The sequence below is a fragment of the Triticum aestivum genome, chromosome 7B, assembly GCF_018294505.1.
Source record: "Triticum aestivum cultivar Chinese Spring chromosome 7B, IWGSC CS RefSeq v2.1, whole genome shotgun sequence".
NCBI classification, from domain to species: Eukaryota; Viridiplantae; Streptophyta; class Magnoliopsida; order Poales; family Poaceae; genus Triticum; species Triticum aestivum.
The window spans coordinates 97,656,298-97,673,047 of NC_057813.1; the positions used below are offsets into that span (position 1 = coordinate 97,656,298).

At 46.4% G+C, this 16,750-nt stretch overlaps 1 protein-coding gene across 1 annotated transcript; it reads right to left on the bottom strand.

Moving 5' to 3' along the window:
* Positions 1 to 1,265: 1,265 nt before the first annotated feature.
* Positions 1,266 to 2,516, bottom strand: LOC123159803 (protein PHOSPHATE-INDUCED 1). Its single transcript, XM_044577624.1, has one exon. The coding sequence runs from the start codon at positions 2,422 to 2,424 to the stop codon at positions 1,453 to 1,455; it is 972 nt and encodes a 323-aa protein (XP_044433559.1). The 5' UTR covers positions 2,425 to 2,516; the 3' UTR covers positions 1,266 to 1,452.
* Positions 2,517 to 16,750: the final 14,234 nt, after the last annotated feature.

The window sequence follows — 16,750 nt, forward strand, 5'->3', positions numbered from 1 at the left end:
ACTTAACATCAACAGTGGTGTCCATCCACTTCAAAACTTGTCTCACTTTTGCAACAACATCCTCATAGCTAGGGCTTGTATCAAAAACCAATGGTTCCTCACCCGTGTCGGCATTGTTACTCAAGAATGCCTCCTTGTCAATGTAATGAACATTAACAAGTCTCTCCATCTAAAAATAACATGAATGCATTTAAGACTTAAATGAGAATTGGTGTTTATCTAAATACATCTTATTATATCCAAATCATATCAACACTAAATTATTGGTCATGTCCACAAAAGTATCACTAATTAACACACACTAAGCAAAGTTAACCCTAATCACTAACTAACCCTAACCCACAATCTTTCTACTCAACAAACATATATTCCTACTACACACCATGCATAGCACTATATTATCAAAGTTAACCAAGCCATTCACACTAACATATGGGGGAGAAAACATGAACTAGGGTTTCACCAACATGTATAAAATGCAATCAAAATAACAAGATTTAACAAAAAATAATTGGATGATTTGGGGGAGATTACCAAGAGCAGCAAAGTGATGGAAAGATCCACCTAAGGGATGCACCTTTTGGAGAGGATTTGAGGGGGAGCTTGAGGGGTGGGAGAGAGTATGAGAGCTCCAAGTCTTCTTCAAGCTCGGGTTGTGGATTGGGGAAAGTGTGTGGGGTGGGTCCCACACACTCTCCCGTGGGGTTATCCAGTTACCGGGGCCAGACGCCAGGGTCCTTGGCGTCTGGCCCCTTTGCCACGTCAGCAGGTCAACGGGCAGACGGACAGTGCGGGCCAGGGGCCAGACGCCAGGATCCATGGCGTCTGCTTCGCAACCCAGATGCCAGGGATGTTGGCGTCTCCTAAAAAGATCAAAAATGATTTTTTTTGTAAACAAGGTCAAATCGGGATTTTGTTAGCCAGAGAGGTAATAACAGTAATTTTGTCCCTATGATGTCTCTCGGGGAATGCAGACAGTGTCGGTCACACATGCTGTGACGCGTAACCATAGAAACGTGTGTTACGTGTCACATCGCCACGGACGGGCGCTCTGTTGTCCAGTACGGCAGTGTGAAGCACGGACACGTCGGACCAGAGGGTTGAGAGCTATCCCTCATCGAAGCAGGCATCCCCTTGTCCTCCTCGACGCCGCTCGGAAGATGAGATAAGCTTCACCGCCAAGTTCGAGATTAATTCGTTCACGTGCTGCCGCTTCCGCACCGTACCGTACGACACAGACAAAATTACCACTAGCACTCCATTTGTGCGGTACAAAGTCTGATTTACATTTTATTTAGCACGAGAAGATCCAAACACAAGCTCATATACGAACTATTTACACATATATGCACTACGGTACAGTACTAGTTGTACGCAATACACTCTTGGCTAGATGGGCAGCTAGCGGATTGGACTCACTTCACTTGTCGCTACCACTGTGACGCCGTACTCCTACACCAGCGTGGAGCAGGCGGAGGTGGCGGGGTCGAACAGCGCCGGGAGCAGGTACTTCCTCCCGTGCGCGCCGTGGGCGTTGTAGCTCGCTCCGGTGGCCCCGTCCACCAGCAGCTGGCCGGCGTACCCGGGGTACGCGCCCTTGCCGTACACCCCCGGGCACGCCGTCGCGGCCTCCAGCGGCGCCTCGCGCTCCCCCTGGTAGAACCCGTCGCCGAACGGGTTGGTCACCGCGCCGGCCACCATGCTCGCCACGTTGATGATGAGCCCGTCCATGCCCACGTCGCCGTTTGGGGCCGCCAGCGGCGGCGCCTGGGGCCCGTACGCCGGCTGGTGGAACGGCCACGCGCACTGCCCGGCGCACTGCGTCGCCGGGTTGCCGGCCCACACGTAGGCCGTGCCGGACTTGGCGTCCACGGTCCCGTGCCGGCCGCACCGGCTCATGCAGAAGCCCTCCACGCCCACGTCCTGCGCCGTGAGCACCAGCGCGATGCCGCCCTTCGCGGGCCTCGCCTTCGCCGCCAGCGCCGGGAGCTGGGACAGCTTCAGGCTCTTCCCGAGCGAGCACGCCTCGTCGGAGACCTGGCCGGACATGACCACTCGCGCAGCCTTGGTGGCGTCGGCGCCGTGCTCGCCGTTCTTGCCGACGGCCGCCGCCTTGGAGAGGTACAGCTGGTGGATGCTGCTCCACCACTGGGACACGGACGGCGCCGGGGACGCGCGGGGCGCGGCGGAGAGGGAGAGGAGGAAGTCGGAGACGATGGCCTTCTGCGCAGCCGTGAAGCGGCCGTACCAGAGGACGGAGACGGGGATATCGCCGTGCAGCACGGCGCCGTTGTGGTACGTGAGGAGGTTCGGCTGGGGCTGGACCAGGAACATGAGCTTCCTCGTGCTCGTGGCAACCGACGCGGCCGCCAAGTTTGTGGCGAGCGCCATTAGCGCCAGGAGGAGGAGGTTTCTCTTGGCCATTAGGGGAGGAGGGGTTTAGATTTGGGAGGAAGGTTTTGCGTACGTGTCCGTGTCTTGTATGGTGCTGTTTGTGAGTGTGTGGGAAGCAATGGCAAGCGGGGATCCCTTTATATAGCGGAGTCCGGTGCGAGATGCGAGTGCCATTGGCCATTGAGCGTGTGTTACACAGGCCGTTTCTCGTGTAATCAAAATGATCAGGTTGTTGCCAGCCAATAGTTCCTTAATGCAAACGCGTGTGCACTAATGCAGTTACTTAGTACTTAGTTGCTTTATCTGAAAACGTACTGAAACCACCTTCATTTATATTTTCAAAAAAAGAATATATTAATATCGTGGATACATCCAAGCTCTGCAACGACAAAATCTCATAAAGATATTACGGATGCACACAGCCAAAAGACAAAAAAAAAATCCCGATACACGGATCAATTCCTTGTAGTTGCAGCACCAAGAAACACCCGAAGTTCAAGTTCTTCAAAAGCGACGGCTCCGGAAAGGAAACAGCGCGCAAGCGTCATCACCGCCTGACCATAATCTTAGGTTTTCACCCTGGAGAAAGTCCGCGCTCTCAAAACAATGCCTTCAACAAGGACACTGCGAGGCACAACCAATTAAGGCCATACTTTGGGTTTTCACCCTGAAAGCTAAGACTCTCTACTCCGCATGTGCTACCGTCCCTACTTGCCGATGCCGTTGCTACGAGTCAAGAATCACCAAGCGAAGTCCTCATCACCTCGAAGACCCGACCCGCCATTACTAGGCCTCAGACCTCAGCCACTGTGACCTTCTCCGCCACTGTATTCACCATGGAAATCAAAATACCGACATGTCACATAATGTAAACAGACAACAAAGCTTCACGTCACACCCTCTTAAAGCTACTCGGGCTGAAATAGGGGTGCACACGACCAAATCCCATCCGATCCAGTAATCTACACGCGTCAAGCACCAAATGGAGATATCTGGCGGAGCATTCCGGAACTCGTCAATCACCAGATAAAAAATGGTCGGCATCTAGTAGAACACTATCTTGGAGCAAGAAGAACCCTAGACAAGCAAACCAGGAGGCCCCCACAACGCTGTGTAGCATATCGGAGAAGAAGGCAACCGCGGCCATCCGGCCCGCGCCAGGCCATGGCCAGATCGGGGCGGACTGGGACGACGCACCAGGAGCCGCGGGCGGGGCGAGACCAACGGCGCCAGCAGCAGGCCGGGAAGAGGCCGCCGGGGGAGGTCACCGCCGCCAGTGGAGGCCTCCGACGCCGCCAAGAATAGATCTGAGAGGGCAGGGGCAATGGAAGAGGGTGGGAGAACAGCCCCCCCGCCGGCCGAGGGCCAGGTGAAAGCACAAGTGCTTCCTGGATGATTTTGGTAATTAATGTCAACATATCTCTTGTTGGACTAATGGTTTGATCTTGTATGTTTCAGATAAGTTCAATAGTGGCATGGCAAGGACAAGAGGACGTGGAACCCCTTCAAAATGCTAAGGACAAATATTGGCAAAAGCTCAAGACTCTTCATCTTTATTTTAGTGATCCAAGATCACATTGAGTCCATAGGAAAGTCAATACTATTAAAAGGGGATGAGGTGTTGCTTAATGGCTTGCTTGCTCAAATGCTTGGTGATATTGCTCCAAAACCCTCGACCACTTTCTCCATCCAAATATGTCCAAAACCTAAAGTCAAACTCGGCCCCACCAATTATTTGTATCCGGTGCCACTGAGTTCATATGACATAGCCACAGCCAGAAACCCTAACAGTTCGGTCTCATCGATACGGATCTCGGTCTCACCGAGATGGCCTTGTCAGCATGTTGTGACTTGTTGCATTATTTCAGTCTCACCGAGTTGATGCAATAGGGCTCACCGAGTTGGCTTGACATTCGCACTGTTGATTATTGCTTCATTTTGGTCTCACCGAGTTGAAGCAATCGGCGCCACCGAGTTGATGTTTGCCCTAAGCCCTAGCACATTGTTCCCGCCGAGTTGTTCCAGTCGGTCCCACCGAGATTCCTAATGTTCACATTTTGAACTAATCGGTCACACCGAGTTTAGCTATTCGGTCACACCGAGATAGGTCAAATGTGTGTAACAGTTGGCTTTTGTGTGGAGGCTATATATACCCCTCCACCCCCTCTTCATTCATGGAGAGAGCCATCAGAATGTGCCTACACTTCCACTACTCATTTTCTGAGAGAGAACCACCTACTCATGTGTTGAGATCAAGACATTACAATCCTACCACAAGAATCTTGATTTCTAGCCTTCCCCAAATTGCTTTCCACTCAAATCATCTTTCTACCATAGCCAAATCTACGTGAGAGAGTTGAGTGTTGGGGAGACTATCATTTGAAGCAGAAGAGCAAGGAGTTCATCATCAACACATCGTCTATTACCTTTTGGAGAGTGGTGTCTCCTCGATTGGTTAGGCATCGCTTGGGAGCCTCCGACATGTTGTGGAGTTGAACCAAGAAGTTTGTAAGGGCAAGGAGATCGCCTACTTTGTGAAGATCTACCCGAGTGAGGTAAGTCCTTCGTGGGTGATGGCCATGGTGGGATAGATAAGGTTGCTTCTTCGTGGACCCTTCGTGGGTGGAGCCATCCGTGGATTGGCGCAACCGTTACCCTTCGTGGGTTCAAGTCTCCATCAACATGGACGTACGATAGCACCACCTATCGGAACCACGCCAAAAATCTCCATGTCTCCATTGCGTTTGCAAATTTCAATCCCATCCCTTTACTTTCTGTCAACTTGCATGCTGTACTTTTCTGCTGCACATATACTCTTGCCATTCTTGCTTGAAATGTATTGTGAATACTTAAACTTGTGATAAAACTCAACCTTAACTTGAAGAAATTAAAAAAAACTGTCAACTTTGCTTGTTAAGAGTCTAATCACTCCCCCCTAGACCCCTCTTCTCAATCCTTTCGATTGGTATCAGAGCATTGGTCTCCATTGCTTTGGTTTAATCGCCATTGGAGGAAGATGGATGAGTCTACGTTTGGGAGTATTAGAATAGAGTGCCTATTCTTGATGGGGGGTTTTATGGTTCTTGGAAAAATGAAATGCTTGTGATTTTCAGTGAATGTACACTACTGCAAGATGCTGCTAACGCGACACTACGATCAGAGACCCTTTGACGAAACTGTGTGCAATGCATTAATCACAAACGGTGATGTAAAAAACCCGTCAAAAAGATGCAAAACATTTTCGATGATGGGTACATCAAACACAGTTCATATTTTACTTGCGTGTGCAATGTTGGGCATACTGTTGATTTAGACGAACTGTTTGCGATTAGATAGAACAACAGAAACATGCAACCATATCAATGTGTGTGCGATATATGGCATATAGTTTGCTCCGATGAACTGTTTGCTTTTAGGGAAAGCAACAAAAACGATCAGCCAAATCAAGATGTGAGTGATATATGGCATACAGTTCACTCGAATGAACTGTTTTCGATTAGGAAAGAGAACATAAACAGTTCAACCTAACAAGATGTGTGTGATACGCGGCAAACACGCCCGGAGGTTAATTTGAGAACAAGTACACATAGGTTAATTTGACATACATGACTTATAAGTTTCACAATATCACTTTTTTGGAAAACATTTAATTGCATTGAATGTATATAGTGCTTCGTCCTATTAGTTGAATTAACCTCGAGGTCCATGTTTTGGAAACATGTCGTAAAGTAATGGGATAGACCTTCATTCAAGCCAATCAACATGTGTTCAAAAAACACAAAAAATAACGAGATAGACCTTCTTCAAACCAATCAACATGCGTTCAAAAAACAAAAATGTCAAAAATTATAAAACAAGGACCTCAAGGTTAATTCAAATAATAGGAGGGAGCACTATATACATTTAAGACAATTAAATTTTTATAGTGACCCATCCAATCAGTTAATTTAACATTGAGGCCACTTCCCATCCGGTTACCCATCTAATGACTACTCAAGCCTCAACACAGTTAACTTGGGAGTTCTGTTAGATGAGCTATCAGTAGGAAAGTTGGTCCTTGCTGCTGTAGGATCCCTCTTTGCATCCTTTATTGTGCACCCGGATGACCAACTATTGCCGCCCAATGGTCAATGCCACGTCCCCCGCGAATGTAGAAGCTTCCCTCCATTGGATGAGTGGCAAACGGTTAATACAAAAGAATTGTTTGCGATGATGCAGAACAACAGAAATGGGCAGCCAGATGAGGGTGTGTGAGATATACGACATACAGTTCACTAGGATGAACTATGTGTGATTAGGCAACACAATGGAAATGGTTCAGCTGAACAAGATGTGTGTGATACGCGGCAAACAGGTCCGTAATCAGAAATGTGTGCGAAGACCAATAATAACACAAATGACTGCTGCTAATAAGCCGTGTGATTTGCTCTGTCTACAGAAGAATAACATGTGTGTGTGTGTGTGTGTGTGTGTGTGTGTGCGTGTGTGTGTATAACTGAAATAAACATCCAATTACGTAAGTGACTATACAGATCATTCACACACACCTTAATAAACAATTGCATGCATTCTAAAGTAGGAGAAACGATCGTCTAGTTATCTACTTCTTGTGACGCTCCCACCACTTCTCTGTGGCTCGATCCCTCGTCTAGGGCAGGAACAAGACACTTCCTCATGTCAACGATCCGCCTGTACATCTCGTAGCTTGTGTACACATCCTTGGCCGCGTACTTGACGTGTTGTTCATCCAGTCTCTCATGCCAAACACTGTGCCAGGCGTTCTTGTCCTTCTTGCTCTCATCCTTCATCTTAGTGTAGTAGGGGTCGATGATGGCCGAGGCGAGGTCAAACAGGCAGTTCAATTTGTTGTTGTTATTGCCCCATACCTTGTAGTGGTCCTGTATGTTGACAAGATTCCGGGATTTCAAGCCCGAAACCTTGAGCGCTTTTAGATCATTGGTGGTGTCCACCGTAGCGAAACTGTAGTCGGTGTTGTTGATAAACCTGGAGAAATGCTCGCAAGGCCTTGTGCCAGGTGGTAGTGGTAGACGAGGTCGTCATGTCGGGCGCACAACTGGGCGATGACAACCTTCTGATCATGCCCGGCACGACCGATGGTGTACTCGAGGTCGAAGCCGACCACTTCGTACTTGTCCTCGGCAAGGAACTGCTCTATATTTTAGATGGAGCTCTCCACCGACACCGGATCATCCGTGTACACCATCGAGAGGGCCTTACCCCTCATGTGGGGTGTCCACTACGTGATGTGTGGTGAACTGCCTGCCGTTGTCATAGTTGGCCACTGGGAGCACCATTGGAGCCACGGGGATCACCATTGGAACCGCTGGGTGTCCTCTCTGTATGTGTCGACGTGGGTGTTCTTATTGTGTCGTGTGACGCGAGAGATGAAGGTAAACGGCCGCAGGAATAAATGGGGGCCGGGCGGCCTGGATTATCGACGCGTCTGCATGGCAGTTTTTGCAGCGGGTAACTGCTTTGAAGTGCCGCGCCCGGTGCAACCGCGTGCACATGAACGTGCGTGATCATGCGCCGGACCCAAACACTGGCATTGCGCATGGAGGGAGGAGAGCAGAGCACCCGGAGGGATGCGAGAGCAGAGCGCACCACGGCCGCCTATGAAGAAATAATGCCCTAGAGGCAATAATATTGTAGCGACCAGACCTCAAACAGTACGATCTCTGTGCATCAGTGTCATCCCCGGATCGGTAATGCTAACACGCACAATACTTGAAGGATTTATAACAGAGTAGCAATCACACACTTATTACATCGAATGTCTCAAAAGAGAACTTATTACAATAAATATGGCTTAAGGCCATCTAATAACGATAATAGCGGAAGGCTTGGAAGATAAAGCGAGTCCATCAACTCCAACGGCATAACTGAGTATAAGATAACGACCTAAGGCACCTTACTCGTCGTCTGAAAAGTCTGCAACATGAACGTTGCAGCCCGAAAAAGGGTCAGCACATGGAATATGCTGGCAATGTAACACATAGAGAGTAATGAACAAAATAATACTATCACTACATGCATATATGGCTGGTGGAAAGCTCTATGGTTACAGTTTTGCATAAAGCCAATTTTTCCCTACAACAAAGGAATAAATTTTATTTAACTATCATGGTGGTTGTTAAACATTGAGAAGGCTCACCCAACTCAATCCCAATTAAGCATCATCATTAAACCCAAACAGAATTAATTAAGTAACATGATGAGATTCACATGATAATCCAGGTACTAGATACTCAAAACGTCCATAACCGGGGACACGGCTAACCATGATTAGTTTGTACACTCTGCAGAGGTTTGCGCACTTTTCCCCACAAGACTCGATCTCCTCCGTTGGATTTCTCGCACTACAAGGTGTTTGAGAAACGGATGACCGAGACATAGTCTTTCAGAAGCATTTGCACCTTACGATGGGTAGAGAGTTACACCTACTCCCCCCTACATCTGCTAGTCTACCACTGTAAGAGTTCACACAACTTAATCAACTATGCTAGAGCCCATAGTAGCTTGTGGCTGCACACGGATGTTTCTAGCAAGAATAGTCTCATGATCCCTTTGAGCCTGGGTGGCGGTCCATAGGAGAATCACACGGTATCCCGGGATTTCCAAAAATACAGGCAACACTGGGTTCCCCAGGTGCCTCAATCCACCCAGATGTGTATTAAAGTTACCACCTTATGTAAACCATTAATTAACAATCTCACATCTGTCATGGATACACTCACCCAATCCACGTCTACTAGCATAGTATAGCAATATAAGCAAACGTAGAAGTAACTCCCAAAGGTTTGATAATAAAACAGGTAATAGGTTCTACCTCATCTACTTCCCAAAACCCACATGTTAATCAGATCCTAACCATGCAATTGTTTGAGGATTGATCTAATGCAATAAAACTGGGTAGTAAGGAGGTATGATCAAAGTGTTACTTGCCTTGCTGATGATCCGTGAAACCTAGAGACTCATAGTAGCAAGCTGCGCACTTCAGGTATTCTATCACAAACAAATAAGCATAAAATAAGTACTCATCTAATGCATAGGTAAAACTCAAATAAGAGATCCAACAAGAAATTTCAACTTAAGAACTCCGGTTTGCAAAAAGAATCAAATCAAACGAAGCAACGAAACTCAAACGGCGAAAGAAACAAGCTTCGTTTACTAATCTGGACCTAAGTCAAGTTTTACAATAGCAAAAGCTTGTTTGACTTGGTTAAACGGAAAGAGGGTTTCAATACGAAACTCCAGGCGCTTGAATCGTCTAATTCCGATAAATAAGCGAAAAGTTATACTAGAACGAAAATCAGATCAAAAATCGCGATAAAAAATAATCGCGGAAAATCCGAGAAAAAGAAAAACGGACGAGCAGGCTAACGAACGAACGTTCACTGTCTACGGCTAAACGATGAAAACCGTTCGTTAAAATGAACGTACGGACGAACGTCCGCAAAATAAATAAACCAAAAAAAAACTAAACCGATCTATAAAAAAACAACCATGGTTTTTTTAAAAAAAAACGGGCGGCGACTACCGGCGAAGTCCGTCGAGGCAGTGGCGGGACGGCGCGGCGACAAGACGGGCAGCGGTAGCTGCTGCTACGCGGATTCCGATGCGGGGGGGGGGGGGGGCTCGGGCCTGATAAGGGCCGGCCGGGCCAGGAGTCCGGGGCGGACACGGCCCGGTAGGTTGGTGGATTTATAAAAAACGACATGCAGAAAAAGAAAGAAAAGAAATACTAAATGGACTCCAAAAATCCCGAAATAACCCCCCCTTTAAAAATAAGCAAGACAAGATGAACATTTATTTGGGCCTAAAATAAAATTTTGAAAAACACGCATTTTTCCTAATTCAAATAAAATAGCGATAAAACTCCGAAATAAAATCTTATTTGATTTTATTATTAAATCTCCAATATTTCTTTATTTTGTCAAAGTCATTTTATGCACTCTCTCTTATTTTTATAATTGAAATATTTGAAGATAAAATAATTAAAATCAAATGATACTTTTTCAAAATTTGAGAAAAACTCAAATATGAAAATAACGAAGTCCCCAACTCTCTCCGTGGGTCCTTGAGTTGCGTAGAATTTCTAGGATCAAGCCAAAATGCAATAAAATATGATATGCAATGATGATCTAATGTATAACATTCCAAATTGAAAATTTGGGATGTTACAAACCTTCCCCCTTAAGATGAATCTCGCCCTCGAGATTCAGGTTGGCTAGAAAATAGATGAGGGTGGTCCTTCAGCAGGTCTTCCTCTCGCTCCCAGGTGGCTTCATCTTCGGTATGGTGGCTCCACTGAACTTTGCAGAACTTGATAACCTTGCTGCATGTGACTCGGCTGGCAAACTCGAGAATCTTGACTGGTTTCTCCTCATAGGTCAAATCACTATACAACTGAATCGCCTCTAGTGGCACTGTATCTCTCAGCGGTATATCAGCCATCTCTGCGTGGCACTTCTTCAACTGGGAAACGTGGAACACATTATGAACTCCTGACAATCCTTCGGGCAATTCCAACTTGTAAGCAACTTCTCCCATATGCTCCAAAACTTTGTATGGTCCCACAAAACGTGGTGCTAACTTTCCCTTAACTCCAAAACGCTTAACTCCTCGAAGTGGGGACACACGAAGATAAACTCTGTCTCCAACTTCGTAAACTGTCTCCTTGCGTTTAGACTGGGCTACCTTGAGCCTATCACAAATCAATTTCACCTTCTTTTCAGACTCTTTAATCAAATCTGGTCCAAACAACTGACGGTCTCCAACTTCATCCCACAACAATGGTGTCCTACACCTCCTTCCATACAAAGCTTCGAAAGGGGCTATCTTCAAACTGGATTGATAACTGTTGTTGTAAGAGAAATCTGCATATGGCAAATTGTCGTCCTAACTAGATCCATAATCTAGCGCACAAGCTCTCAGCATGTCCTCTAGAATCTGATTGACTCTCTCGGTCTGTACATCTGTCTGTGGATGAAAGGTTGTACTGAACTCTAGCCTGGTACCCAAAGTTTCGTGCAACTGATTCCAGAACTTTGAGGTAACTAGGTTCATCTATCTTATACAATGGTCCTTGGAACTCCATGCAGACATACGATCCTGGTCATGTAATTCTTCGCCAACTTAGCACTCGTATAAGTGGTCATTACTGGGATGAAATGAGCTACCTTCGTCAAACGATCGACTACAACCCATATTGAGTCATAGCCTGAACGAGTCCTGGGCAATCACGTGATAAAATCCATGCCTAGCTTATCCCACTTCCATTCGGGTATCGGCAATGGCTGTAGCAAACCTGCTAGCTTCTAGTGCTCTGCCTTTACTCTCTGACATACATCACAGACTGCTACATACTCCGCAATATCCTTGTTCATTCTGGTCCACTAGAAAGTGTCCTTCAAATCGAGATACATCTTGGTATTACCTGGGTGAATCGAATATGATGAATCACGGGCCTCCTGCAGAATCAACTTCCTGATCTCCGGGTCATTAGGCACATAAACGCAGTCCTCAAACCATAAGGTATTGTGCTCATCCTCACGAAATCCCTTAGCTTTTTCTTTGCTCAACTTCTCCTTTATCTCGGCAATCTCCTTGTCAGTCTTCTGAGCTTCTCTGATCTTATTCATCAAACTTGACCGAATTTCCAATGCTGCTACATAGCCTCTCAGAACTATCTCCAAACATAGCTCACAAAGATCCTTGGCTAGCTCCTTTGGTAACTCTCCAGTCATGAGTGTGTTAACATGGCTCTTGCGGCTCAACGCATCGGCTACTACATTAGCCTTTCCGGGGTGATAATGCAATCTCATATCATAATCCTTAACGAGCTCCAACCATCTCCTTTGCCTGAGATTCAACTCCTTCTGCGTGAAGATGTACTTCAAACTCTTGTGATCCGTGTACACCTCACAATGGTTTCCGATGAGAAAATGTCTCCATGTCTTCAATGCATGCACTACGGCTGCTAACTCCAAATCATGTGTGGCATAATTCAACTCATGGGGCTTAAGTTGTCGTGAGGCATACAGAACAACTCTTCCCTCCTGCATAAGCACTGCTCCAAGTCCTCGACGAGAAACGTCGCAATAAACTTCATAATCCTTGCGCTGATCTGGCAGGATCAATACTGGTGATGTAACCAAACGTTTCTTCAACTCCTGAAAACTGGCCTCACATTCCTCAGTCCATTTGAACTTGGTGTCCTTCTTCAACAACTCCATCATGGGTTTTGCAATCTTTGAGAAATTATCAATGAACCTCCGGTAGTATCCCGCGAGTCCAAGGAAACTCCGGATCTCTCCAACTGACGTGGGTGCTTCCCAATTTGTCATAGTGACAACTTTGGTGGGGTCTACTGCTATTCCTTCTCCGATATCACATGTCCGAGAAATCCAACTTCTTTCAACCAAAACTCACACTTGCTGAATTTGGCATATAGCCAATGTTCTTTGAGCTTCCCAAGTACCAAACGCAAATGCTCCTTATGCTCCTCTTCTTTCTTCGAGTAGACCAAAATATCATCAATGAACAGCACGATGAACTTATCCAAAAACTCCATAAACACCTTGTTCATCATGTTCATGAAATAGGTAGATGCGTTAGTCAGACCAAATGACATAACGGTATACTCATATAGCCCGTACCTGGTGGTAAAAGCTATCTTAGGTATATCCTGCTCTCGAATCTTCAACTGGTGGTATCCTGATCGCAGATCGATCTTGGAAAATACTGTAGCTCCTTGCAACTGGTCAAACAGATCATTGATCATCGACAGTGGGTACTTGTTCTTGATTCTCACTTCATTCAACCCTCGATAATCAACAACCATCCTCAATGATCCGTCCTTCTTCTCCACTAGAAGCACTGACAATCCCCAAGGTGACGAACTTGGGCGAATATAGCCTTTATCCAGTAACTCCTTAATTTGTCTCTTAATTTCCTCCAAATCCTTTGCGGGCATCGTACAGTCTCTTAGATATTGGCCCTGTGCCTGGCAAAAGCTCAATCAAAAACTCAATGACTCTGTCCGGTGGCATGCCTGGCAACTCTTCTCGAAATACGTCAGGGAAATCCTTCACCACTGGTACTTCCTCCTGTACAACTCCTGATAAGGAATTCACTTGAGTCCTCTTCGGCACATGCCGGGATACATACTTGATCCTTCTTCCTTCTGGGGTGGTAAGCAAAATCGACTTACTGGCGCAATCGATGTTTCCTCCATACATTGATAGCCAATCCATACCCAGAATCACATCCAAATCTTGCGACTCCAAAATGATTAAGTCCGAGGGGAAAACATGCCTACCTATGGTCAATGGCATCTGAAAACATCCTTGACTGGCCATATACTCCGCTCCCGGTGAGCTTACTAACATATGTGTTCTAAGAACTTTGGTGGGCAGCTTATACTTATCCACAAATCCCCTTGATATGTATGAATGCGATGCACCAGTATCAAAAAGAACGATTGTAGTAAATGACTTAACCAAAAACTTACCTATTACTGCATCTGGCTGGGCTTCAACCTCCTCCACGTTAACGCGGTTCACCTGTCCCATGTTGAAAGGGTTGGGCTTCTTCCCAGAGCTTCCATTGCCATTTACATTCTTAGCTTTAGGACATTCATTGGCATAATGTCCAGTCTTCTGGCACTTGTAGCAAGTGACGTGGCTCAGGTCCTTCTTGGCTGGGGTTGATGGGTTGGTACGGGTCTGCCTGTTGCCTCCTCCATTCCCATTACCATTGTTGGGTCCACCATGGTTGTGCGAACTCCCTCCTCCATGAGTATGCTGAAAAGGTCCTCCCGAGTTCGGGGTATAACGAGGCTTCTGCTGAGCTCCAGAATTGTACTTCCCTTGTCCATACTTCCTCTTGCGGTTGTCAATCTGCTGGTGCTTCCCTTCAATCATGAGATCTCTATCTACCAACTCCTGGTAGTTGTTGAAAGTTTCCACCATCAACTGCATGCTCAGCTCATCATTCAGTCCTTCCAGAAACTTCTCCTGCTTAGCTGCATCTGTAGCAACGTCATCTGGAGCATAACGTGCTAGCTTACTAAAATCATCCACATACTGAAAAACAGTACGCCCTCCTTGGCGCAAGTTGCAAAACTCATGCTTCTTCATGGCCATAGCTCCTGCTGAAACATGGGCAGTACGGAAAGCCTGCTGAAACTGGTCCCATGTGACAGTGTCGATGGGGTAAGTGGCTGTGAAATACTCCCACCATGATGCTGCGGGTCCATCAAGCTGATGTGCGGCAAAACACACCTTCTCCGCATCTGTGCATCCTGCAGTGGTCAACTCCCTTCCCATCTTGCGGAGCCAATCATCTGCAACTATCGGCTCGGTGCTACTGGAGAACACCGGCGGATTCAGCCTCAAGAAACAGGCTAAGTGATCAACAGGTGGTGGTGGTGGTGGGTTGTTGTTGTTGTTGTTGTTGTTGTTGTTCCCCTGATTCTGATTCTGCACTAGCATCTGCATTAATGCATTCTGCTGCTGGATCAGCTGAGTGAGCTCCGGTGGAAAGCAAATCCATTGTCACATCTCGGAGGCATCTGAGGGTTTAGAAAAGATGAGAATACAGAATAGAGTGAGGTCTAGAGAGAAAAACACTACCCACATGCACATGAGACAAACACAATCAATATGACTTCAATCAATTTAAACAAGGGCATACAACGGTCTAACTATCATTACAGAAGTGCTTGGACTATGCTATATACATGGGGGAATACTACTACTATTATGGTGGTCGACTAGAAAAAAATTGATCGGTCGAAGACTCCATGATATCTGCTGCAGCTTCATCAACAAAGTCATCACCGCTATCGTCTGGGTCTGAGTCGATGTCGTCGATGATGATGTAGTTCTCCGGGCAAGTGCAATCATTGTCTTCTCCTCCAGTCGCGGGGAATCCCGTGAATACTTTTAGCTTCTTCTTCAGATCATCATTCTTCTCCACGAGTGTCGTCATTTCCTCCACATATCCATCGCGTGTAGACTTGAGTTCTTCTTCCCGTTCCGTGATCTTGGTCATGGCCTTCTTCAGATCTATCATGCCCGCGCACATCTGGTTCTCCTGGCGACGAATGTGCTGGTTTAACTCCTGGATGAATGCTGCAATGGATCTATCTTTCCTGGTGCTGATCATCTCCCATTGCTCATCTCGGCCCCCACAAATCTGGTAGATAGTATCCTTCATATCCTTGTGGTAAACTTCTCCAATGCATCCCATGGTGATGTGGGCTGCCATGCTCTTTCCTAGACTCCAGGTTGGTGCATCAAAGGAAAACTCTATGGGCTCAGTGACTGGCATGAACGTCCTTCCTGGAACTTGAACTTGAATCATCCAACGCTCCTCTTCTGGTAAAGTGGCGATGTAGGTTCCGATGAAGCTTGGCACTCTGATGTTCAGGTATCTAGTGACTTCCTTCAAGTGGCATCCAAAAGGTATATCTTCATCCGGTTGCATGAACTTGTTCCGTGCATCCGCCATCCTAAAGAGTAGAAAAAGGCGAGGAGTCAGAAATGAGAAGAGAGTAGTGATCTAGGGCTTTACCTTAGTGGTCGTGTCATACAGTCAGCGTGTGCTCTGATACCATCTTGTAGCAACCAGACCTCAAACAGTTTGATCTCTGTGCATCAGTGTCATCCCTGGATCGGTAATGCTGACATGCACAATACTTGAAGGAGTTATAACAGAGTAGCAATCACAAACTTATTACATCGAATGTCTCACAAGAGAACTTATTACAATAAATATGGCTTAAGGCCATCTAATAACGATAACAGCAGAAGGCTTGGAAGATAAAGCGAGCCCTCCAACAACATCACTGAGTATAAGATCACGACCTAAGGCACCTTACTCGTCGTCTGAAAAGTCTGCAACATGAACGTTGCAGCCCGAAAACGAGCCAGCACATGGAATATGCTGGCAATGTAACACATAGAGAGTAATGAATAGAATAGTACTATCACTACATGCATATATGGCTGGTGGAAAGCTCTATGGTTACAGTTTTGCATAAAGCCCATTTTTTCCTACAACAAAGGAATAAATTTTATTTAACTATCAAGGTGGTTGTTAAACATTGAGAAGGTTCACCCAACTCAATCCCAATTAAGCATCATCATTAAACCCAAACAGAATTAATTAAGTAACATGATGAGATTCACATGATAATCCACGTACTAGATACTCAAAACGCCCATAACCGGGGACACGGCTAACCATGATTAGTTTGTACACTTTGCAGAGGTTTGCACACTTTTCCCCACAAGACTCGATCTCCTCCGTTGGATTTCTCGCACTA

Coding starts and splice junctions, on each gene's coding strand:
- LOC123159803 (XM_044577624.1), bottom strand. CDS start 2,424: ATGGCCAAGAGAAACCTCCTCCTCCTGGCGCTAATGGCGCTCGCCACA.